This window comes from Falco punctatus, assembly GCF_963210335.1.
Source record: "Falco punctatus genome assembly, chromosome: 1".
Classification (NCBI taxonomy): Eukaryota; Metazoa; Chordata; class Aves; order Falconiformes; family Falconidae; genus Falco; species Falco punctatus.
The window spans coordinates 68,592,760-68,618,889 of NC_137580.1; the positions used below are offsets into that span (position 1 = coordinate 68,592,760).

General features: G+C 40.3%; 2 protein-coding genes across 2 annotated transcripts in view; one reads left to right on the plus strand and one right to left on the minus strand.

Moving 5' to 3' along the window:
- The window catches only part of DKK2 (dickkopf WNT signaling pathway inhibitor 2), a 53,479-nt gene extending 28,049 nt beyond the window's left edge, over window positions 1-25,430 (plus strand). Inside the window, exons 2-4 of the mRNA XM_080374072.1 lie at window positions 17,455-17,605; window positions 18,279-18,428; window positions 18,966-25,430. Of these exons, the coding sequence (XP_080230198.1) occupies window positions 17,455-17,605; window positions 18,279-18,428; window positions 18,966-19,216 (552 nt within the window). The 3' untranslated portion in view covers window positions 19,217-25,430. The remainder of the gene's footprint in view (window positions 1-17,454; window positions 17,606-18,278; window positions 18,429-18,965) is intronic.
- LOC308058383 (uncharacterized protein) lies at window positions 7,124-23,141 on the minus strand (the record flags this gene model as incomplete). The annotated part of the gene is made up of 4 exons (XM_080374079.1): window positions 7,124-10,810; window positions 21,512-21,555; window positions 22,908-22,944; window positions 23,035-23,141. 4 exons carry the CDS (start codon window positions 23,139-23,141, stop codon window positions 10,696-10,698), a joined length of 303 nt encoding a protein of 100 aa, XP_080230205.1. The 3' UTR covers window positions 7,124-10,695.
- Window positions 25,431-26,130: the final 700 nt, after the last annotated feature.

Below are 26,130 nucleotides of genomic sequence, written 5' to 3' on the forward strand. Positions count from 1 at the left end.
CTTCTGTCATAGCCACAGGGCTTCAAGTGGAGAGACACTTACATGGGACTCATTGGAGGACAGGGCATTTTCTCTGCATTAAGACTTTGAGGAAAACCAGAAGTAGCGAAAGAATTTCCTGAGCGCTGTTGAATCAGAATATAATTTCTATAGAATTGCAGCTCATCATACTGCCTCCTGTTTTAGAGGAAAGCTAACACAGGTGAGACTGAAGATGGCTAAAATATATATACTCTTCTCCAAAGCCTAGTGTTAACTGATTCCAACTTGCAAGCAATGCTTTGACTTTGACTAAGGTCCCCCAAAAGAACAAACCACAGTAATAATAAGTGTAGTTGATCTTGTATAGCTATGCAAGAAATCTGGAATGTGAAGTACAATTTAACTACTTGGTGCAACTTCACATATTCCTGCGGAAATTGGTGGGAGACTGCTGATTCCCACCAACAGAGAATCTAGCACTGCAAATAAATTTATCTTCTTTTAATTCCTATCACTCCCGAACTACAATGCCACAAAACAAACCTGCATTAACTGTTCCCTCATGTAAGTGTGTATCTTGGCATATCTGACACAGAACAGTAGTTAGGGATATCAGCTGGCCTTCCATGTCTGGTTTTCTAAAATTGGATGTCAGTTGAAATTGCCATGCAAGTACATGTTGTCTTTGTCCTACTCCTCTGCTTCAAAGTCAATTTTTAAACCACGGCTATAATACTTGTTTGCTGGTGAGGGTCTGTTAGCTGGCGTTGCTTCTGTCTCATGCTTCATCATGAGAATGCATTGGGAAACACAGTTGTTGGTTACACAGAATTATTTCTAAACAACTTCCTACTTGGTAAGGTAAGGATGGGATTGATAAAACAAAGAAATGTCTGTTTGGCATGTGGTGCTGTGACTTTCTGGGTAAAACTATTTGCGCAGTGTGGCATCAGTAGGTTTTTGAACTACATCAAGGAGATATTTATCAGCACTGCTGTTTTTGTGGCACTGAGAAAGGAATAAGTAAGTATAAAGGAACAGCTTTTTAAAGTTCTTCTAGGAGAATTTAAAGCCCATATTTTCCAACAACGTGAATGCGGCTGCATTTGAACACTGAACCAGAAAGGTTTATAGTGCATATGGTACCTATTTGAATTTTTTAAATGTCTAATTTCTGCTGTGGAAATGGAGGCCAGCTTGAGTTATTTATTGTGGGATGCAGAAGGAAATCATGACCCTTTGCAGGGACACGTTAGAATCCCTGCACCATTCAGCCAGTTTTCTCCTGTCACACCTACTTAAATTTTCAAAAAGACACTTTAATGTATTGAGTGTGCTCTGGATCATACTAGTTCCTGAGCACTTATGACAGCTTTCAGGGATTGCTGGTGGCTCCCAGTAGATTGTAATTCTAGAAACAGGAGCCTGATGCTAAGCATCACCACCTGTTCTCTATTATTTTCCTTCAGAAGAAAACAATGCAAGTATAAGATTACATACTAATGGAACCCATTTTCACTAAATAGGTACATTTGGTCACATGTAATTTGGTGGCCCATAAAAGAAAAAAAGAAAATAGTAAGCTGTTTTCAAAAGAGAGAAGCAAATAAAACTTAAATGAAGAGTTTCCTAACTACGTTAACTAAACCCAATTCTTACATGGCAGGTATACCAATATGCGGTATGTAAGTACATACAGATCCCTTGTTGGAATAGCTGTGTTTTCAATTTGATTTGTTGACATATCCTAAAAGACTCTGGACCTCATTCAGCTCTTTGTAAATCCACTACAGAGCTAGATTTGAACCCTTCTGGCATTTACACTGGAATTCCTAGTTCTACTTTGCTTAGAACAATGCAGGTTTTGTCTCTAACTGAGGTTCCTTTGCTTCCTCTCAGTAGAAAAAAAAAAGTTTATAATATTGTTATAATGATACTTGCAAATTACGTAGTAGTTTGCTATATTCTGTTATTTGCCATACATCAGTATGATCCCATGTTATCTCTCTGCCATATGTTCATGTGACCTATATTTGGATAAGTGAAGGAATATTAAACATGAAATCATCAGTGCATTTCTGTATAGGTTTTAGCATGTGGCATAGGTAGGTGGTACATTTTTCAAGCCTGGAAGTCTATGTATGCCTTCCTCCCCTGATAATCCTGAACGTGGTAGCATTCATTTAGAACCTGTGACAGCCTGGCTCATGGTAGTCACCAGTCCTGGTTATGGATGCAGAGCAGTCTTTATACAGTATCTATATCGACTTCTTAACAGTATTTTTTTTTGCTAATTTTCCTTTTGCCAATATGTTATTCCTAAGGTTGTTATAAAAAAGCAGTTGTTTGGTTTGTTTTTTTTTTTTTTTAAATAACAAAATTCCTGCTTGTGCTGCTTGGCGATTCTGCTTGGAAAGTCCACATCCGACTGTTGGTAGCCTTTCAGTAGTACTGCTTCTTGCAAACTCTTCAGTAAAAGGTGGTGGGTTTTTTTGAAAGAATGTTTGTTTTCTGAAGTGTATTAGTTACTGAATTTTGAAAATGAGATTTAGCAGTTAATTGAAAGGCAGCAAATGAAAGGTCATGGTGCTTTGCCCACAGCTTTGCACTTTTGGGAAGATGCGGTGTTACCAGCAGCGTCTGTTTGCTGTGTGGTGCTCAGGAGGTGCCGCCTGCCTGTGCAAGCCCCATGCCTGCAGCTTGGTGCCCTGGCACCCCGCTCGGGGCAGCTCCAGAGCTCCCCTGGCAACAGGCAGCTGCTGGGGACAAGCACAGGTTTAACTCCTTGCAAACAACAGTAAAAGTTTGCCAGTCACTTTAGGCCCCTTTTTTTTGGACAAAACTTAGAATCTGGAGAACTAAAAGGTTTGTAGTGCAGACTTCCCATGTGATCCGTGGGAAGGCATCCAGCAGAGACCTGTGAAGGAGCAATGCTGTGCACTGAAGTTAGAGCTGACAGTAGACGGTAGAGATCCAGCCCCCTTCACAGCGGGGGCTTGTTTACAGACCTACAGGTTTTTTCCTGATATTTAAGGTACAGAGCTCCTGTATCCCCTCATTTAGGGCAAAACCTTCAATCAGTCAGCCCATCAGAATCGATGGGGCTATGCGTGTACTTGGCACTTTGTAGGTGCTTTTTCTGGAGTAGGTTTGGTGGCTCTACAGAGCAGCTTAGATGTAAGTGCTGTCTTAGCCATAATTACCGATGGAGAAAGGTTTAGGATTAAAAAGTAATCTGGTTTATGCTCTCAGATGTATTTGTTCTGTAGTATCGAACTGAAGTCTTAACTCTGAAATTGGAACAGATTTTGCTCAGAGGAAGCAGAAAAAATAGATTTATGGAGTGCTCTACAGCTGATTTTTCTAAATGCAGTAATGTTTTTTAAAGTATTTTTAGATTTGAAAATGTGCCTAATGACTTAAATATTTATAGACTTGGTTTGTCTACAAAAGCAGATTATTAAACACTTTGAAAGCATTTAATTTCAGATGTACAAAATGGATTTTTGAAGATACTGTTAGACCACGACGTTACTCTGTGCACAGATGAGTAGACGTGGTGTTTTTCTGTGAGCGAACCAGACCGTTCGTATGTCTCTTTTCAAAAGTTTGTCCAAACTGCTCTAACATAACTTAAAGTGAATGCTTCCCACTAACACATTTCATAATATTTTTATGCTGTCATGTATTGATGACCTGCTCTTCAAATTTTTAATCATGTGCTAAGTCTTTAATAAGTAAATCTGTTGTGAAGCCCAGTGAAACTATGGGATATTGCGAGGACTGTTTGCATTAGGGAGAGATTACACGATCATGCCTTTCTAGCCTTTTGATTTCCTAAATAAATTAAAACCCTTGTTCTGAATTTGGCTGGAAAGCCCCTTTGTTGGCCAGCCACAAAATTTCCATTTGTTTGCATCAGATTTTTTTTCTCACAGAGCAGATAACAGCAGTGCTGGATTGAACATCTAAAAGGCAGCACTCTGGCAGAGTGGGAGCCTGCACCCCAGCAATGAGCACTGTACAAATAGCTTTGGTGTTATTCATGTAGCTTGCTAATGAAAACAATGATCCGGCAGAGTCATGAACAGAGTTCTGCCTAATGGAGTCTCATTAAAACAGCAGTTTGCTGCTTTTCTTTTGAACTTTTCAAAAGCCTTTCTTGAGTTACACCCGATAGGAATGATAAGGGTACTACTGCACGTTCCTCGGCAAATCTGTAACACGCAGGCGTTTTTCCATTTGGGGGTGTGTGTGTGTGTGTATTTACATGAAAGACAGGCCTTAGACAGACTCTCATTTCCAAACCAGATGTACTTTGACTTTAAGACTTCAAGATGATGAACTTGAGTTTTTTGGTATACGATAAACAACAGTGCCTTAGCCATGAGTAAAAAGAAGCTGACACTGAGAAGAAATGAGGAAAGCGGGTTGGCAAAGGTTTGTATAAATAATGGGAAGAGGTGCTGAGGAGGATCCAGGTGTTTGTGTTTTGCTCCTAGCATGCAGTCCCTACTGGCCGTCACTCTACAAACAGCTGGGTTTTCTGGGTGTCACAGACTGTTTCACTGCTGCTGATGCTCATATTTGTCAGTGCCTTCAATTTCCCTTCACTGAGTTTCATAATGAGGACTTAAAAAATACAGGAGAGAAATAGTGAGGTCAACGATTGCAAAGAGGGGTGTGTGTAGACCAGCTTTGTCCTCTGTTTAAGAAAAATGGTCTAACTGCATTGGCATGTGCTTCTTCCTTTTTTTTTCCAATCTCATGATCAAGCAGGGTAAATCTTGTTACTACAAGATGAGGAAAAATCAGAAAAGTTTTGGAGAGGGTTGTTTTGGAGCAGAGCGATTTTATTCTCTCAGGATGTTCTAGAAAAAAATATCAAAATAGCAATGTGATTGTATTTGCACATTCAGATAATATTCTAAAGTATACAGAGGCCTAGCTGATGAGCAGCACTTGTATGATACGGCTTACTGAGGGACTTTTCTCACTATCTACACTGGTATCAATGATCCCAATGCTCTTTTACACATTCAGCCTGTAGGCTTCCACATGATTACATTGATTTAATTGAGAAAAAGAATTACTACTACTGAATAAACCTGGATAAAGATACTTAAACTAGATGAAGTCTGTGCTATCTAAAACTTAAGCTAAGTATCAAGTTATTCATACGCCCTATTTTTGCAGCTCAAGATAGCCTGACAAGCTCAAATGAAGAATTTTTACTGTTTTAATTATACTGATGAAAATGTATGTTTTCCCTTTAGTGACAAAGCTTACCTCTCTACAGTATATCTCCTAATTGTTAACCCTTTAAGGCAGAGCACTGTCTTACCTTTGGGCCAAGTCCTGAAGTGTCATGTTTAAATGAGGTTCTGTTGATTAAAATGAGAACAGAGCACCAAAGGGACCAAGTATAGGTTTTCATTAATAAAACTAGTGTTTGCTATGCAACATACCTATATAAGTAAAAAAAAAAAATAATAAATTTGTAACAGCAGTACTCTAGCATGGCCTCAGAGAGTCCAGGCTTTGGAGGAGGCTTTACAGGACTATTCAGAGCAGCAGCTTTCCATGGTGGGAACTGGGACTCTAGGAGCTCTTCCCTCCCCTGCAGGGCACTGAGGGTGGAGGGATTCATTCCTCCTTCCTTTAGCCTTTGCATTCACAATGCAGCACATGTAGCATTGGTACCTGTAAAGCAGACTGCAATAGAAGCTGATAGCTTCTGGGCCACTGATGCCAGGGAGAGAAAATTGCAATGAAAATGGCATTTCAGCATTTCCCCGGAGCAGCTTTTCTACTCATACTCATCTGGACAGGGGTCAAAATGCAAAGTTGTAGCAGCAAAGTACCACAGAGGTCTTGTACTCTCTCCTCTCCTCCCTTCCTATGCATGTAGGAAGGCCGGCAAAAGAGTGGCTTAGGTAATGATGGCAAAACCTGATGTTTGCCCTCTCTCCACTATATTCTGGTGACCATTTTGCGTCACTCCGAGGAAGCTAAATTTCTGAGTTAATGAAGCAGTAAGTGGCTGCAAGGCTGTGTCCCAGCGCCTCTGTTTTGAGAGATCCTCTTAGTAGGATAAGTGCTGTTCATCTGTTGAATTGGTTTCAAGGAAAATGCACCTGGTTTAGGAGGCACTAAAATTTTAATGCTGATACTTTGTTATTTTATGGACATTTTCCTAGTTGGGAGAAACTTCTGAAGCCAGGAGGAATTCTGCCTTTTTTTTGGTCTGAGTGGTCTGTGGGAAAGGGCCCATTTTCTGCTTTTTTTTCCTGCATGTTTTCACAAAACATGCAAACACTTGGGTGATCTTAGACACTTGGATACGCAAAGAGCTGCCTAGTGGTTTTTGCAGCTCTTTCAGCAGAGCAGGTGTGTAACCATCACTGACATACCTGTTGGTTCAGTGCAGGTGGAGAGATCCTCAAGCCTGAGTGCTTGTCAGAGCATGGTGCAAAGGGCACCTTGCCAGGGAAACGTGCTGTCTCACTTGTTTTGAATGCAAAGTATTCTGTGCAGTCCTGTCTCCTGGAGAATTAGATGAGCAGGAAAACATAAGGAATGAAAAAAACCCAAACAAAACTAACAACTAAAACCCTTAAAATCTTTTCTGCCATTGTTTGGTCCTGCTTATGTAGACTATCTAAAGAACTGACCATGTAGAATTATAAGAAAGCACAGCAGCTAGACGTTGCCTCTGGGTGTGGTTATAACAAATAATACCAACAAGGAGTTCAGATATGAGTTGACTCTGTGTTTGTGCTCTGGGGCATCTAAATCTGAAAAATCCTTGCTCACAAAGCATGCAGTACCCTGGAGAATCCAACTCATGTAGAATAAAAATTGTCAAGAAGGTGGTGCAGTATTACCATGGTTCCTGTTTCTTTGGCTTTCCTATAAAGTATCAAATATACATGGAAGTTTTCATTACAATAAAGTTGAGTGAACTAAGAAGTAGTATCAGGTTGCTGCATCTGGCTTAACTTTAGAAGTGGAAATACAGTAATGGGATAAATGAAAGGGCCACCCACTATAAAGTGTGGGTGACCAGTATTAAGAAAAAAAATAATTAATGGATATATATTCCAAAGGCTGTTACAAAGAAACTGCTCTCAGACTGATGTAGTGCCAAGCATAGAGGATTAAACTTTTTAATGACTTTTTGTTGATCAACATCCAAGACATCTAGGAACAAAGAAGAGCTTCCGTAACTCCACAAAAAGAATATTATTTTCAGGCAAGAAGACAGTGCTTGAAGACTTAAGTTCAGAAGATACAGTAAAATGTAGTAGGGAAGAGGGTAAATACAAGTCTCAGCTGCAGAACAGCTAATTTTGAGGGTGGAGAACAGATTTATAGTTAATTCGGTGTTAAATGCCAGAATCCTAGGTAATTGCATGCTGACAACAGCTAGAATAGGACAATGTCTATTTTGGCTTGATTCAGATATTGCATAGGATTATTCCTGTTTCTCTGCACTTTTGGTTTGGTTGGGGGTGGGGGTGGGGTGGGTGGGACTTTTTTTGGTACCTTTTATCAAGAAATGACTGTCCTTTGTATCGAGTGGACCTGAGTCTGGATTTTTTCCCCCTCTCCTTTTTTTCTCTCATTTCTATGACATTACTTGTTTTTTCTGTGAAATATGTATTTTTTGAAATCCTGTTGTCCTGTCTCTTCTGCGTTATGGTCCCTAGCGCTGAAGGAAGTCTTGCCTGAAAATGGAAAGGGGCCCATAAGATCAAGAAGAGGGTGTAGTCAGAGTACAATGTCTGGAATGAAAGATGGTCCCTCAGTGGCTATTGCAGACTGAAACTAAGAGCAGTCCCTACGAACACAGGGGCTGCAGACATAGATGTAGTCTGAAGCCACCCTATTCTTGCCTCCTGGACTGCATGTGCTCAGTTCCCTCTTCTGAGAATTGGGGCCTGGGTTTGTTTGATTTAATAGTGAAGTCATTACACTATGTAAATATGTTAGTGTTCATCTGGTTTTACTCACAAGTTATTCTTGCCTTGCTGTGTTATTCCTGTTTTCTTGTTTGTGCAAAATTAACCGGGAGCATTTTAAAAGAAAAGGGGAAAAAGGGTAAATAGTGTTGAAACCTTGATTGCTGTGTTATTTACCACAGGCTGAAATTGGGTAGGCAGCTCTAACTTAATCATATAATAAGAGTACAATGATTATTTTTTTTTTTTTTTAATGATGCTGTTAGGGGTCCTTTCCTTTTCTGCCATCTTCGGCCTCCTGTGAGTAAAGTGTGATAATTTGCCTTAATAGCCTAGTATTACATTTTTTTCCTTTTACCCTTACTGTGGAGTCAGCTGAACAGTAATATGAGTCTAACCACTTCACAGAGGTTGCCTGTGCCCTCGGGGGGCTGTGACCCAGCACTTTCCCAGGACAGCTGCTCTTTTGCAGGTAGCCCCACTGCATGAGCACTGCTGGCTCCTTGTACAACTGTAACTGCTCCTAGAATGAGTCGGGATGAGGAGCTGTGTTCTCATATTGTAATTCTTCCTGTTGTTATAAAGGGGGAAGCCCCAAGTTGCATTACTGACTCGTCCTGCTTCTCAGTCTCACTTATGCAGACCAAATGTAAATACTAAAGAAGTATCCCCCCCTTTTATTTTTCCTTTCTTTTTTTTTTTTTTTTTTTCTTCTTTACATGTCCTTAAAACACATGAATTTCTGTGGCCATGTCTCTGAGATCTCTGTGGTGGATGAGCCTGGAGAGAGGGAGCTGGTGCAGGTGCCCTGGTGTTGTTTGTTTGTTCTGATATTAAAGCTGGGCTGACTGATTTTTGATGTCTGATTTCAATTCTCTGTAGGAGCTTTGGACTTCAAAGGACTTGGTCCCTCTCAGTTCCCCTTGCAATAGAGCAGTCACAGCCACCATGCTGCAGAGGGGCTTGTGTTGAGCAGGAAAATAGGGACGGTGTTTTGAATATCAGATGGCAATGATGTTTTATGATGCATAGGGAAAGAACTGGGGATTCAGAGAGGTGTATGAGCCAGGTGTTCTCACATAAACGACCATCAGGGAGACAAACAATAATGCTGACATTCAGTAACAATGTTAGATTGCAGTCAGCAGTCTGCTGAGGTGGAGACTCTTTGTTCATCCTTCTCAGACATACGGCATCTGGCTGTCTCTCCAGCTGACACAAACTGACGTTTTCAGGCCTGTCCTTTTAAATATGAGGGCCAGAGAAACTGCATTTGGTGTCTTAAATGCTTTGTATTCTGCAAGAAACACCTAAGAGTCATTTCCAGGTTGAGGTGCAGATGCTGTGCAAATGTTTATAACCTGGAAGTGTTCTCTTTCCAGGCACTGTAGCAGACAAAGGGAGTTTTTGTGCTGACTTCAGTAATACAGGGTTTCCCCCTTGCTTTTTCTAGATTTTGTAAATGTTTAAAAGCAAAGGAAGTTTACTTCCTTAATAGCAATACTACAGAAGGTAAAGCTGTCATCTCATTTTTCTTGCTGTGAGCGCATGCTTGTGAAGATAGCTCTCAAAAAAAGCTCCGCCTTGAAAGTCCATGATCATTTGGAGATGTTCAGACCCAGGTGTTTAACAGTAACTTGCTGTCAGTTCCCAGCAGCGTTATTCTACTCCCAACCACCATATCTGAGTATCTACCTGTGGTTTAATGCTTGTGCTTTGTGAGCCATAGGATCTGCTAGTATTCTTAGATTAATAGAAAACTCCATGCTTCTAGAGTTAATAGACCCAGAAAGAAAACTGGTTTTGGCAACCTATTGTTCATCTAATGCAGTAAATGTGTCGATCAAAAAAACAGCAGAATTTCATTCTGGAACAGATAACAACTAGCCAATTAGAGACAAAACTAAAAAGCAAAACCATCAGAAAAGGGGTGGGGAAAAGGCAAAAATGAAAGGGCAAGCATAGTCTGCTGAAAAGGCTGGACATAGAACAAAGTGTGTATTAACAAACCTTTATTCTTTGAGCGGTAGGTGATGGATTTTAAAATGACACAAAATCAAGACCTAGAGGCTTCCTGTCACATCTGCTGCTACATTGTTGATTTCAGAGATTACCTAATATCACTTGGATGATCTCTGTTGTAATGCTGCTGCTGGTAGTTCACCAGACGATAAGAATCGTACACATTGAGAAAAAGTCCATAAAAACTGGGGGTCACACTGACTGTTCGCCAAAATTCTGAACCTTCTTTAATCTTGCTTTCTGTATCCCATAGTCACAATACGAGGTAGGGAGCAAAAGGTTGAGCACCTGTGTATGCACACTGTGTGTGGGGCAGGAAACATTGCACGCTTCGTCTGAAATAGCAGAAAATTCAGCAGAGTGACACCAATATGGAACCAAGGTTGATAAATTTACATTAAAGGTGTGGTAGAACAGGAAGACCCATGGCTGTGCTGCCTTGGGAACTACAATGTATATGCTGTGTCCTGGTGATAGCTTTATGCTATTCTGTTGTATAAACCACATACATCTGGGCATAGTATGCTGCCCTTTAAGTCATTTGGAAAGGTAATTCATTTCAGGTTTTACCTAGATGAGGAATTGAAGGTGAATCAAATTGAATAAACTTGTAAGGTGGGTTACTTTAAATGCCTTATTAAATCTTTGAGTTTATACTTTCATAATACATGAAAAATGCACTAAATTACGGTCACTTTAATTCAGATTATAGTATCTACCCAGGAATTTAAATGATCCGCTTGCAGTCTTTCAGATTATCTTCCCTGTATCTCCTCATGAAGCCATGGCCAGCATTAAACAGACACTCCCTCCTCCCAGCAGGATGCAAAATGCAGGCAGTTCTGTAAGAAAAGGTGGTGAACTGTAAGCCGTGGAACAAGAGGTTCTGCTGTAGACCAAAAATGCTCATTGAAATTCACCATGTGGACCAGGAGATCACAGAGGGTCAGTCACAGTGTGAGTGTGATTTCCTATAGGAAAAGTCTTTGGAGGATTTCTGTCTGCACTGAAGGAGGCACCGCTTGCACTGGATACCTCTGCTTGCAACAGGGCAACACAGCTCCTGTGGTTATTTTAAGGTATTTGACTGCCTTTCCACCACATGCAGCTGCACATTCCCCCTAAGCACAGCTCCCTGCACAACTGCCTTCCACTTGCGGAACAGAGAGTTGTTTTCCATGACATTTTTGTTGGGACAAGGAAAGCCTGTGTCAGAAACCACCTCAGTCCTGAAGCCTTGTCAGTTCAGAGGGACCTCAGTGAGGTTTGTTTTTTTGATTGTTAAGATCTGAGTTTTCTTTGGCTCTAACAAATCGTGAGAGCTGGACTACTCCACGTTTTAGAAGTGTTCTTCCCCTGGTGGTCTATCAGTGGATTGAGTATTACTTTGAAACATGAATATTTATTGTTTTAATAATGCAGGCTTCTGGGGCTATTAGCCACACAGTCTGAAGGAATGATCTTTGGAGGCTGTGGTGTATGTATCCACGATGTAGCACTCTGTGAATCAGACCTCGTGAATGAACAGCGTTGTTTTAAGTAAATTGAAAAGTCAAAAATAAGTTATTGCTAGAAGAAAGTGCCTGTGCTTAATCTAGAGGTGGAAGATGGTGCTCTTCTCTCTGGGTCTGGCAGAGAAGTGGGTCAGAGATGTATTATTTTAACAAGAAGGAGGTTTGGTGAGAAAAATTGGATTGTTAAACTTGTCATGGCAGCTGAATGGAGTAAATCTGTTCCATTGCTACTACTGTGAATTTTGCTTTCAGAAATGGTCTGTGCCACAGCAGTCACTGAGAGTTGCGAGTTTCTGGTGAGATCAGTTTGAGACAGGATCCATTTCTGGAGCTGTCTGAGAGCACAGCATGATTTCTTCCATGGGATAAATTAACCATGGCTTTCTGCTTGTGCACAGTGAGATCCCTTGCTATCATCTATGCTTGTTTTGAGCTAAGAATAGAAAAAAGCAACATCAGCAGTGCTGTGGGAAAATTGCACTACTCCAGATGGCTGCTGATAAACTCTTTTCTCATTTGGGATTAAAAACAAAATAGTAGTATATGACGATCATTTCCCCATCCATATCTTAATGTACATGTTTGCTTAGCAGCCTGGAGAAAGCTAGGCTGATTTTTTTCAATTAGACATGAATTCATCTGAATACACTTGAGAAGCTATCAGAAACTAGTTTAATTGCCTTGCAGGGGAAAAAAAAACCCAGCCCATGAAGAGTTGGGAAGTTGGTTGGTTTGTTAAAAAACTTTGACTTTCCCCCTCTCCATTTTGCTTTATCACGTTTATGTGGTTCTGAATGAAGAGCTGTTATTTCCATTGTCACAAAGGTTTGTATCCTGTGATTGTGTTAGGTCTTCTCGTTGACTTTCATAGAGAGGATCTTCATTCTATCTCCAAACAGGCGAGTGGGACAAATCCCGCGTGTGATGTATTCATCTAGCTCTACAGGTGATATGTTGCCTGCAACTGTCCCATCAATGTTAATCTGTTAAAAGCCCAAACAGATTTGAGATTCCAACCCAGAATCAGGCCCAACCAAGGAGTCAAACAATTACTTGCATTCTTTGTAATTAGTCTTGACAGCTAGCTATTTGGTTAAAGCATATGTTTGCATTTCCTCATTTATTGTCATGCTTTTACTTTGGATTAACTAATTCTTCAGAAAGAGAGAGAAAAGCAAAAGTTGACCTGGTACCCCTGTGGCTACTCCATATGTTTGCTCTTATGAGGACCAAGTCCTTGGTCAGAAAGATAGTTCTGTCCTGTCCAAAGCAGGATGGGAAGGAGAGGCTTTCACCGTGGTTGAGCCAGTTGGTTGCTTCATCATGCCTGATGGCTGTGGAATATTAAGCAATATGCACATTCCCAAGACTAAAGGGCAAACAAGCTCTAACTTTCAGCTCTTATGTGGAGGATGGAAACTCTGCCCTCTTGCCTATAGTTCAGGCCAGTTTTGATCATCTAGTTAGCACACTGGCTGTAGATAGATCAGTTTCCACCTCCTTTACAGTCATTATTTTAAAATTTATAAAGGTGTGATGAATTGAAGTACAGCAAACAACCTTTTTTCCTGATGTAACAAATGAGTAAGAGACTGAGTTGCAGTATAAATTCATTTGTGGTAAGCTGTCTCACAGACATGGTATGAATATACCAGTTTATGTGAATGTGATATAAAAGATGAGTCTTTTGATAGCAGAAAAAGACATTTCTGCTGGATGTGATAGAATAACCCAGTGGCACAGGTATTTGCATAGGGTATTAATAACTAGGGATTCTGTATGTACGAGACTGTGACTAGTAGCCTAAATTTGATTTCTAACACACTGGTACCTAGGAAACAAGATTATTCCTGGGGCAATGTATGTGTCCGTTTTCTTCAGCCATTTGTCTCGCCTTTGCAATAGCTACCGCCTCTTCACCAGGTGAGACAGAGTGATGAGGGATTGACCAGATAGCTCTACAGTGCTCTTACTTTCTGGCTGTACAGCTAGCTGTGGCTTTTGTCCTGTTCTTCAGCTCAGTCCCCAGTACCATTACAGGACAGTTGTGTGAGACAGAAGCTGGCCAAGTGTCCAGTACAGTAACTGGAGTGATATTGTCATTTATGTGGTACCTGACACTTTAGCTTTCCCCTAGAGTGCTGCTCAGCATCCAAGTGAAAGGGTAATGAATAACCTCCATGCTGTTTCTTCTGCTGGGAGTGGTAGTAGCCATGATCTCCTGCCAGGACTGACTCTGCACTTGGACTTTATGATGTGTTTAAAAAGAAAAAGTTAACTACTTCTGGAGGAGTCACTACTGATATCTTTTCCACGAAATCACTTATTTAGGCACAGCTCCTCTCAGCATTGAAGGTGGGTCTGAAGCCAGCAGTGTCTAGGACTGATTCTGCTGGATACGTGATGACACAGTCTAGGTAAAAATGCCAGTGGCTCTTCCTGCCTTTCTCCGACGGACTTAGGTAGTACGGCATGGAGTTGCTTCAGCATAAAAACAAATAAGACATCATAACACGAGCAAATGAGAGCCTGGTGACTAAGATGCTGGCTGGGAATATTCTCTTCAAATATTTGCTGGAGGCCATGCTGAAATTCAAGCCCTTATCTCCCAAAGCTCAATTAAGCGTGTCTGCCATCAGCCTGCTGACTCACCCTTCAGCACATTACAGCAGCTGTGTTACTCTCCCTCTGAAGTGCTTCTCCATTATGTTTTATAGTGCCAGACAGAGAGACTCAGACTGACTGACTCCATAGCACAACAGCCCCACCACTTAGTATGGCTCCAGCTTGCGGTGACACTCTGTGGTGCAGGATGACCATGGCAAACGACTCCAGCAAAAATACCAATAAAACTTCATTGCATCAAGAAAAAGTGTGAAGTTCAAACTCCTCTGCCAAAAGGGGAAGACAAATGTAGAAATAAATCTCACTCCTGCGCTTTCCTCAAATCAAGGGAATGGTGTTAGCCACTTAGTCGCAATTGTCAGTCCTTTCCCCAGCATCACTGGGAAGTTCATACAAAAGGAAAAGCCTCAGCAGCCTCGTAGCAGGACTTGCTCAACTATAAAATTCCCCAGCTTTTCTCCTCTACCATCTGCATAATTTTACTTGAGTATTTCTATCTTGTACTCTTGGCATTTTGAATACAAATTCAAGAATAACAGGAATGGATATTCATATTCCCTCTCCCAAAAAGAAATGTTTAACATGTGTTGCAAAGGTTAGTCTTGGTGGACTATGTCCACATGGTGGACATCTTGGCACAGTACGAGTGGCACTTGTTTAAATATCTAGCCTGAATCCTCCAACAGGGCAAAAAATCCAGTACATCTTTGCTGTACATTTTTGGATGTGCATTCAACAGTATCTTTTATACAAGGATACAAAAGTAAGTGGAATGACTGAGGAGAAAACTCAGCAAGCAATGCTCTTAATCAGAGAACACATTCTGAAAATGCAGCTCATTATCGCAGGCAAATCTAGTTTATGTCATGCTACGGGTGACTTGATCGCCTGTAATCTGGGCTAAAAAATTAAATAAGATTGTTTAAATGCAGCTTCAGGGAGCGCTACATATTTTATCTTGGTTTCATCTGTTTTCCCATGATATCAAAGCTGTGTTTAGTGGATAGAGATTTACAACCAGAAAATGATATGTATAGCTGAAGAATGTGAAGGATGATGTGCCTTGTAGAATTAGTTATCGTTGCTGGGGAAGTAGAGCTGGTTTACAGATTGCTTTTTCCCTCTCCATCTGGGACTGATCTGCGTCTTCGCGTTGTATATAGGAAATGTTCTCTGCAATTCTCTAAGCATAAAGACTGTATTTCAGGCACTGTGGTGTAGGAGATTTTGAAAACCTTGACTCATGTATACACAATTGTCAGCATGTACATTTTTACAAGTATTTTTTCTTCATCCCATATATTTTTTCTAAAACTATACATATTTATACCTAGATTGGCTCAGCTACTGCCAACAATGGGGCAATTCTGAACACTTTTCCCCTTGTGTTAGCCAAGGCCGTGTACACACTATTCTGTTTTGGTTTTGTATTTTAATACTGAATGCTATGCAGTGACAGAAATTACTTTGCTGGGAGCAGTTGTTCCAATGAATGTCTAGAGACTAGGAGATAGACACAAGACTACGTAGGCATTTTTGTTCCTAGCTCCTTGTGATTGATAGCTAGGATATCAAATGAATGGTGGTTTTGGAAGAAAGATCAAGGCAACTGATGGCATGAGGCATTTGCAATAGGATTTTTCATATAGCTGGCTGGCAGCTGGTCTTTTGGGGCTTTGAATGGACTTGCTAGTTGTCTGAGCTACATGTAACACAAAATTATTTTTTGATGTGCTGCAGTCATTTGCCTTAGGTAGGTCAATGTTTTGGCTTATTTTTTTTCATCTTAGAAGTGTCATCTTTATTCAGGATGGGGCTCTAGAGTGGGACTAAAGGCTGAGTTTATGTCACTTTCCTTGGCAGTTTTTAATGTTGAAATTCTCTTTTGTTACTTTTACCATTCTTAAAGACAGAGCTGAGAGTTGGCAATTAGATGCGTATCTTAAGCTAGCCTTTACATGTCACTCAGCCTAAAAGCCAAAAGTAAAACTGGCACTAGATATGGTATGTGAGAGCATTCATTAGCACCATTGAGGATCAGGGAACCCTTTTTTTAAAAGCTGTTTGAGGAACCAAAGGAAAACTGCAAGTAGGCTTCTTGCTGACAAGTTGCAGGTGTATACCACATGCCCATATTGGAAAAAAGATGCAGTTATGAAGGTCTTGATGACAGACAAGGGTCTAAAATGCCTTCATCTTCAGGTTTTAGCTAGTCCATCTGTTTTTTATTTGCATTTCCCCCCGCTAACAGTATTAGTATTTTCCAAACTCGGTATAACCATTCACAGGTCTATGTAAAATCGCTTTTCTGTATTGTAAGATCCTTAGTTTAGAAAGGTCTCATTTAAGTCAGGGAAGTCTTACTTTTATGGTAACTGTATCATAAGTTGTAAGTCAATATTAATGATTTATTTCTGGAGCAATGAAGGAAAGGAATGATGAGGTTGTGGGGAGAGCACTTCAGATCTGCTTTGCTAGAACAGGTAGAATCCACTTTTGCCTTAAAACTACTGACCAGGTGAGTGCTTTTGTCTTTTATTGCTACTCCTAGTTAAAAGATCTGGCCTTCTTTGATATTCATCCTCTCGATGAACTCAAGGATGGACTCAAGCGGAAATGTTTATTCTTCAGGGAGAAAGACGTACACATACGTCAGGTTACTCCAAACAGCTGCACTCCAGAATCATTCTTCAAAGGCACATATTCAGAGGGCAGAAGTAATGGGGCAGCAGTACTTGGGAAATATCCAGCCAGCACTTTTTGTACTGTAAAGTATATTTTGACAAAGAAAACAACTAATGAAATCACGTGGGAAATGGCATGGTTCTCCCTTCCACTGATGGCACTGGAGAAAACTTGCTTGGTTTTATTATGAGACCTCTTGTTTCTTCTGCAATTCTCAACAGAATGGCACAAAACAAGAGAAATAAGTTCTCTGTCTAAAAGAACAGTTTTCAAAGCAAATTCTCAACAGCCTCAGAGTTTTTTTTTTTTTCTGAGAACAATATAATTCAGAGGCCTGAACCCACAAAAGCATGAGTTCTTTTGTGTCAACATATGTTTGAGGCAAGAAAAGGTGAAATCATGAGGAAGCTGGTTGTATCTCACCGACTCTTTAAGCAGATACATCTTCACCAGCAGCATGAACTCAAGGACTGTTATATGGCTGCAGTGAAGCATCCCTACCTGCATCTCCTGGCCCCAGTGAGTGGCATATCAACTGCTGGTTTCTTTGTGTGTTTGGGAGTTTCAGTGGTGGTATTTGGTGTTTGTTTTTTTTCAAATGGGTGGCATACATGTCTTGTATGAAAGAGTGCTTCACTGTGAACCTTTCTTTAACCCACCAGGCTTATCCTTGTACCAACGATAAGGAATGTGAAGTTGGGCGATACTGTCACAGTCCTCATCAAGCAACATCTGCATGCATGATGTGCCGGAGGAAGAAGAAGCGTTGCCACAGAGATGGCATGTGTTGCCCTGGGAACCGCTGCAATAATGGTATATCAATAATTTCTTGGTTTTCCTCCATAAAATCAACATTTTGATAGCATCTATTTCTCTGAGTGTTCCCAGCAACAGTATTTTTTTCTGGGTGACTGTGCTTTTGTTTCTAAACCAAGAAAATTTTCATTTTCTACTTCATTCCACTCCATTTTTTTTAATAGCATTTCTATGTTTAAGGCTTGTGTACTCCTAGACTTTTTCCCATTTTGGAGTGGGGAAACCCAAAAATGGTGCTGCCGCTGACTGAAATCACAGCACTATATTCAATGTGGTTTGGTACAGAACTGTACAGAACCCATATTTTTGAGGAAGCAAAAGAGACTTAATGAATCCTTGATCTACACTCCCGGGGTGGGGGGTTATAACCATCCTGTTTGCATTCCCATACTCTCTTCCAGAAACTGGAGAGAGATGTCTACAAGGCAATCTCCAGGTACTTGGACCATAAAGCCAGAGAGAGTGACAGCAAGATAGCCGGGCAGTGAGCGAGGCAGAGCTGTAGTGCCGTTAGGTGCCAGGGATCAGGGACAGAGGTTGATTAGAGCTGAGCATCACCAAGGCCAAGCCCCAGCACTTTCATAGTCCTGGTTCTGATCCTGGTCTGTGTATATCTTTCAATTTCTTTTCCTCTTGTTCAAATCTTTGACTGGCTGTCTTTTCCTCACAGGTATTTGCATACCAGTAACTGAAAGCATCCTTACACCTCACATCCCTGCTCTAGAAGGGCCACGCAACAAGAAGAACAGTCATTATGCTAGCAAGGATTTGGGATGGCAAAACCTAGGGAGGCCGCGCTCCAAGCTGTCACACATAAAGGGTAAGATCACGTTTGCACTACACTGCTTTGTTCCTTCAGGTTATGAATCATGTTAAGATAGAGCTGTTAAGATACAGCAATGCAATCCAGAAATAAGCAGTAATTTCACAGGGAGTGAATGTCTATCGTGAGAATTCACAGCATGACTCAAAAAGTAATATAACATCAATCAACAGTTCCTGTGATTGAAACAGCCTCTGCTTTCCTCTCTGTATCAGGGGTGGACTGACAGTCCATTTTTCAGCTGTGCAAGATTGCACACATCCTCCTCTTATAAGAGTCATGTAATTAAGCACTCTTAATTCTGCTTGCAATCCCGTAGCTGAATTTCTCCTTACTAACTCTTATGGCAGGTCTCATTAATTATTTCCTTGAACCTTCCTAATTCATCTCTTCCCTTGTGTTTACATCCTTTAAATAGCCACAGATGGAAACAAAATCACTCCTTTTGCTGAGCTTCATTTGCTTGTCAGTCTGCACTGAACTTGCACTTTCACATTTTCCCATGAGGTAAAATAGTTTGGTTGCTCTTTTTAGGACATGAAGGCGATCCCTGCCTGCGGTCATCAGACTGTATTGAGGGACACTGCTGTGCTCGCCATTTCTGGACCAAAATCTGCAAGCCTGTGTTGCATCAGGGGGAGGTGTGCACCAAACAGCGCAAGAAAGGGTCTCATGGACTGGAGATTTTCCAACGGTGTGACTGTGCCAAGGGGCTGTCTTGCAAAGTATGGAAAGATGCGACCTCCTCTTCTAAATCAAGACTTCACGTATGCCAGAAAATCTGAATGAGGATTGGGAAGATAGTATTAAGTGACTGTGGATTTATGTATTTAATGCATTATGGCATGGTGAGAAATAAGGACTGCAAATAAAAGCAGAATGGCTAAAGTAAAAGTTAGGGTAGGAGTAGAAGTCACACCAAATGCATTTCTTTTTGAGCTGGTGGTAAACACAGGCGCAGCTGGAGTTCTCCGACTGTGCAGCTCTTCTGTAAATAACTTCTACAGTTTGTGGGAAATGCTAGTATGCAAACAAGAACAGTGGAAATTAATGTCACTTACCTTGCTGTGTTGTCCCGTGATGTTTCAGGGGTTCAGTGTTAGGGCTGCAGTGGGTTTCCAGTGTGGTAATGACTGCCAAGTAAATTGTATACATTGTACTCCTATAGGAAGCAACGCGTGCCAGGAAGGCTCGTCTGTCAACGCATTATTTGCCACATTGCAGGTGTGAGAAATGGAAATATAAAGTTACTGTGAATGTCCACACACCCTTGTCATTCAGGGCTCACACCAGCAAAGAAAGCACTCCTGCAGGACAAGAGTGCTGTTTCACAGCCCTCGTGAAAGAGGTGAAAACTTGCCATCTCACAGTTTCAAGAAAGCAGCAGTTTCTCTAACAGGAGGCATTTAAACAGGGTTTTGTTTCCTATACATAGGTAAATTGAAATGCTTTATGTAGTTCAATGTCATAGTACGGCACTTAATCGCTTTTATTTGCCTCAGTTTACTGCTAGTATACGGGGGGTTGAACAGGTGAAGCAAATACGTGCATGCTGAATCCAGAATTATATACAGGCAGTTGCTCATTATTCCTAAATATACTTTCCTTGCCTAAGCATACTTGTATTATAGACATTTCAAGAAGAAGTAGCAGAGTGTTGAAGTGCCTAACACGAAGAGCTATGAAGTTGTTTCACTGTTGCTGTTATAACAGATGATGTAGACATTTGTTGAGGTATTTAGAGCATACTGTTACAAACTCAAATTTTTACATTTTATTAGTAGCAACAGGCTGCTGCTGGCGCTCTGCAGAAGTATAATGGCTCTGTTTCTTAGAGGCAGCAAAGAAAAAGGAGCTGCTGGCTCTTGTGAGCACCTTCTCTCCTGCAGAAAAGGATGCAAGAAGATGGTACGACTGCAAATGCCTCGTTAAACATCATGTGGTGTCACATCTTACCAGCCTCTAGCATGTATTCAGCCTGAACTTGAAGCCCTCTCCGTCTGGACTGTTCTGCCAGGAATGATGGAAGTACAGGGACTGTGGAAACAACTGACAACTCTACGTTGTTTGTGTACTGGTTACAAAAAAGGACAGTCTCTATCCCTTGACTTGTCTCCCAGATCTTTTCAAACTTTTTTCATTTTACTTATTTGCAAGTATTCCTTTGTTGGTAAAGAGACTGATATTTCTTTACAGAGGTATCATTCTATAATTGAGCTACTGCTAAGTTGTAATTACCCATTTTCATGTTTTGTAATACAAGGGACTTTTCCGTTCAATCTGAACAATGTTCAGATTCTATTCTGAACAATGCAGGTAGACCAGTTTGTAGTTTAATGTTGAAGACCATGTTACCCATACCTGACACCTTCTTCCACTAGTGGTTGTTTTAAAGCTATAGCTTGGCTACACCACCTATTCAGACTTCCTTAATTAGACCTCAGCTACATTGCCTTTATCTTTCGTAAGAGTCTAAATAAGAAGAGTATTTCACATGCCTCTTTTCCCTACTGGGGTTAAGTTTTTTATTGACCTAGAAGCACCGCTCAGAGACAGAGTCTTCTTCATTTTTATTAGTCTCAGTCAGAGTTTTATCTTGCAGTCCTATCATTGCAGCTCTGCTTATTTCAGTGTAACTGAAACTTAGAAATAGCATAATTTCAGGATATTAAACAAGTACAGGTACCAATTTTGCAAGTGTTATTTACAATGGCATAGCACATACTCAGCAGAAGAGCTCTATTACTCTCGTTGTGACTACATAAAAAAGAAAATGATACCCAGCATGAGCGGGTGGGTGGGTGTGTGCAAAAATTGGCTTTCAGTAATTTTAAGCTTTTCTTATCATTGGCCTATCCCCCTTTTCCTCTTGTAAGACATAGTTATTTGGGATAATTTATTTACAGGAAATGTTTAATGAGATGTATTTTCTTATAGAGATATTTCTTACACAAAGCTTTGTAGCAGAATATATTTGCAGCCTGTTGACTTTGATGTAGAAAAATGTATAATAAGATTAAATATATTAAATGTCCTTTCTCGGTCCTCCCCAAATATTTTACCCATATTCTTTTCCTTACCTGCTACTTAAGAAGAGTAGTTCTTTCTGGAAAGATATGCAAATCTATTGGAAAAAACCCCATATATTTTAGCTGTACAAGAAAAACATCTGATTGTACTTGTGTCTCAAAGCACTATGTAAGCTGAGTTTTAGGTAAAACAGTAAAACAGTGAAGGTCATCTTAAAATCCCCATGCGTCTTTTCTACAAAACCGGTTTAAGTGGCATCTATCTGTATTCTCTTGATATTCAAGAATGTGTTTTGAAAAAAATGCGCCTGGATGTATAATGTTCAATCAACTGGGTTAAACAGGAAACAGACGTGTTCCCTGGATAGTGATACATATCAGAGAGACTCACGGTAGGTACAGCTGGTATTCAAACTACGTGACATTTTGCTATAGGTTACAGCAGACATATGCACTGCTGCAAGTTCTGTAACTAGCAGTTCTGAAAGGGCACATAATGGCATTCAGCTCTAGTAACATATAACAATCCCTATGACACAACTGAAAATATTGCTACTAAAACCAGCCAAGTTCTGATCCCAGGAAAACCCCTGCAGAGCTCAATAAATATTGCAAAATAATGGCTGTGGTTATTGAGCAATGGTCTTGATATCCTTGTTAATTGTTTCTGATAACCCTTTGCTCAAACAGATGTACATTTGGAGGATGGAACAGTCTCCAAGTAGCACTAGTGTTTGTACAAAATAATGAAAAGGTTTTGCTACTGTTATTTGCAATATTTGGTTGGTAGGCCTTTGAAAATTCTAATGCTTTTAACAACTACATAATAAAGCTGTGAGCATCTTCAGAGCCCAATGACTTCAACAGAGCCTGAGACTGCCCAAGCCTTCAGAGGCTTAATCTGGGAACAAAAACAATAGACACAGGCCATTCGTTGCACACCACAAATGCTGAGCGACATAGCTGAACCAAATAGCATGCAAGCAGTTTCGCAAAACTGAAGTGTGATTGTTTAGAGGCCATTCAATGTTTTTGGGAAATATACATCAGTTTGAGAATAAAAGAACAGCTAAATTTGGGGATAATTGCTCTCACTCACTGTGTCATTCATCAAGGGAATTGAGAATCACTTTAGCTCAGTAACATTTCAGACATCTGCTGTCATGACACAAGCACTGAAGAGATTATTGCTGAACAATTCAAATACTTTTCCTATTAGCCTAAAATAGCTTCACAGCAATGCAACATCTCTTTGGAAATACTTACTAATGTTCCGAAAAACAACAGATTTCTACTCTATAGCAGCGTATATTTGATTTACAGTATAAATGTGGGTGTTCATCTATTACTGTACTATTTGCTTTGTCTTACATTGTTTGCAACCTGTAGTATTTATGATTTGAAACATTTTTTAATGAAAGCAATTAAAATAAATTTATGTACTTACTTGTATAACAACACTTTCAACAGCATACATGCCACACCTAAAACACAATTCAAAGAATTCAAGCCATCTTCTGCATATTCTGACTTTCCTGCTCATTGTCTCAATAGCAGCAAAAAACCCTACTCACCAAACACCATGAACTGTCTTGGGCAGAGGTTGAGAAGAGACATTCCTAAACTGTTCCTTGTCTCCAACCTGCCAGCCCTCTGCTCTCACTTCAGAGCCCTGCATCATCACCCCAAATAGGAAAGGTAAAGGCTGTAAAAGAAAATTTCTGTTTTTACATCCCTTCCAGATTCCTTTCCTTCTAGATATCCTGAGGGTTAAAGCCAGCAGAAACTCACATTGCAGGTACTCTGCGCCAAGGCTTTTTGGAGTCTTGAGATCTATCTATCTTCTAACTTTCAAAAAGTTAATTGCTAAGGAAGTTATGTAGATAATAAGACCACATTTACAAAAAATAAACAAACATAGCTCTTTGGATTGTCAATCAAGTGTTCTGAAAATAACTGATCACAGTGGGGCAAAACACACCAGCTTTCGCCCTCCCTAAAACCCCATCAACCTCACCTGTGGACCCTGACAAAGGGAATGCAGTTGTTGGTTTGGTTTTGTTTGTTTGTTTGTTTTTTACACTAGGCACAGCTTCATTGAACACAAAGCCATCATTAATTTTGGTTTTAAATCACACTAATAATAAAGTTATGCTTTCTGACCTAGCTCGCCAGTCTGATGTATGGCGCCTTTCAGAGGCTGCATTAGACAGAAGTGAAGGAACAGAGTTAGCATAGAGGTCTGCACCCCCTCTTTTAAATGATAACATTTCTGCTCAAGTGCCTTATTACCTAATACAATTTTTAACACACCCACCACCACCAAAGTGCGCGTACAGTTCAGGACAGACCTTACACCCATTCTTACCTTGTGTTTTACCTTCAACTTTATGTGACAGTTGTCAGCTGCTGAAGTGTGGCAAATGTCTGTTGCAGCCCTCTCTTACCTCGCTGCTCTGCCAGCTTTTTACAGACCTGCTCAAGGCAGCAATGCAGGAGGTAAGGAGAAAGCACAGAATATGGTAGTCGGGGTGGGGAGGGTGGACTGAAGAGAGCCAGCCAGAAGCTGGAAAAGGCTGGGAGAGGAGGAAATCTACCTCAAAATTTAATTAGATGCTATTGCATCATATGCATGTGAACGTTCATCGTATCCCACCCAATCATCAAGAATGGAGAAAGGACAAATGTGCTCTGCCTGTTCCTGAGCTGCATCCTCAACAGCACTAACCCAAAGGCAGGGGGAGGCCTAATGGAGTGGTTCTGGTCCGTCAAAAGCTAAAATGCTGAGCCGATGTCACCCTGGCAGCAGTGTGCCTCTCACCTTGGTCCTCTGTGCATTCAAATCCCAGTCATTCCAGAGGCTTTGCATTTGTCACCAGCCCTCGGACAGATTATTCAGACAACTTTGCTATAGCTCACAGCTTGCCCATGCCTAGGGATCCCACTGGAAGACTGCAGAGAAGGAAGGAAGGAAAAGACAAAAGCAGGAGACAGCTGCTGCATTGCAGAAACTCCAGCTGGTCCCAGAGCTATTATTTTGACCACCACTGATGGACTGACCCTGATGGATATACAACATTGGATGGAGCTCATTGCAAACTTGTTTATTCTGGCAGCTCCCTGTTTTTTTTGGAATTGCTTATTGTTATAGCATGAGTGTCAATTACTTATTTACAAATGTCTGGTACCAATAAACTCTTTGTTTTTTACAGAACTGGCTTGCAGCTTGATTTAGAAGTGGTTTGCTGCATGCCAACTTCCTGAAGCAGAGGAAATAATCTTTTAGAGGAAATCAACATTTTACAAAGCACGGGCTTTTCCCTTTTTTTTTTTTTTTTTGTTTGTTTTAAGAAAAAATATTTAGAAAAAGAGGAGGAAAAATACATAATTAACACAAAAGGTTCCCCCAACACAAATCTTAGTCTTTGAGGCCTTGGCAAAACTCATACTGTAATTCTCCACTGCTGTTATCAAAGTTGGCCAAAGAGCAGTCAACAAATCAGAAATGTATACCTGTGTAGCTGCAATGACATGCACATTCCTGTTTTATATTCTTTATACACTATTCTTTATTCCTGAGAGTATGTTATTCATCAATATTCACTTAACAGGCTTGCAAACCTTTTTTTTTAATCAACTATTAATCAAATATTCAATGATTCAGTACAACTGTAAGTGTAGGGCTCACAGATATTGTTTCGTTCCCTAATTACAGTAATTTTCAATGGAGCCATTAGATCTCCATTAGAAATTCATCAGGATGACTGCAAATAACTGAAGCAAGAGGCCTTCCGTCTACTACAATAGCATTTGGTGAGACCTCAAAATATATCAAAACCTATGAATATATCAAATTAATTGTCATTTCTCTGCACCTCTGGATTTTTACTTCTGGCGTAGTCAGATGTGGAAATGCCAAACTGTAATTCTCACCGTATCTCCAACCTGACAACAAATATATATATATATATAGATTAAAAAAATACTAATAATTCCCATTGTAGAGCCTGTTTTCATGAGGTTTGCAGCTCAAAACATGAGGTTTGCAGCTCAAAACACGTATTCAAAAGGTTCAGAAGTTTTGGAGCAGAATCCAGTATTCTTTATATTTATTCAACACCAACTTGCAAACATTTTGAGATTCACTTATTAAAAGCTCTTGTAAAAACATATGTTTATACAATTGCAATCACATACCATATTGTGTAATACACAGAATAAATACATCTTCCAAAAGCAGAAGAAATTAAATGAAGAAATTTTCCCTCTACAGCTTAATGCTGAAGACTAAAAGTCACCAATGACAGAGTGCAATCATTTAGTACTCGTATTGTACAGGAACCCTCTTAACGATTCAAACTAAAAAATATGAAAGTGCTTTAGTACAACTCCCCTGAATGCTTGAGCGACACCATAATTCTAACGTTGTCATCAGGGTGCACTGCTGCTTACCTTTCAGCATTTACAGCAATAGGATTTCACCCTGGGTGCATTGTGATAATTACTTCTTGAAAATAATTGGTTATAAACAGGCAGTTCCCATCGTGGTGTCATAAATCTGGCCATATAATTTATGTATTGACAGTCATTATCACCGCTGGTGACAGCCTCTCTGAATAAGTGAGCAGGAAGACACTCATACGAAGAAATCTTGCTTCGTGTGCAAATAT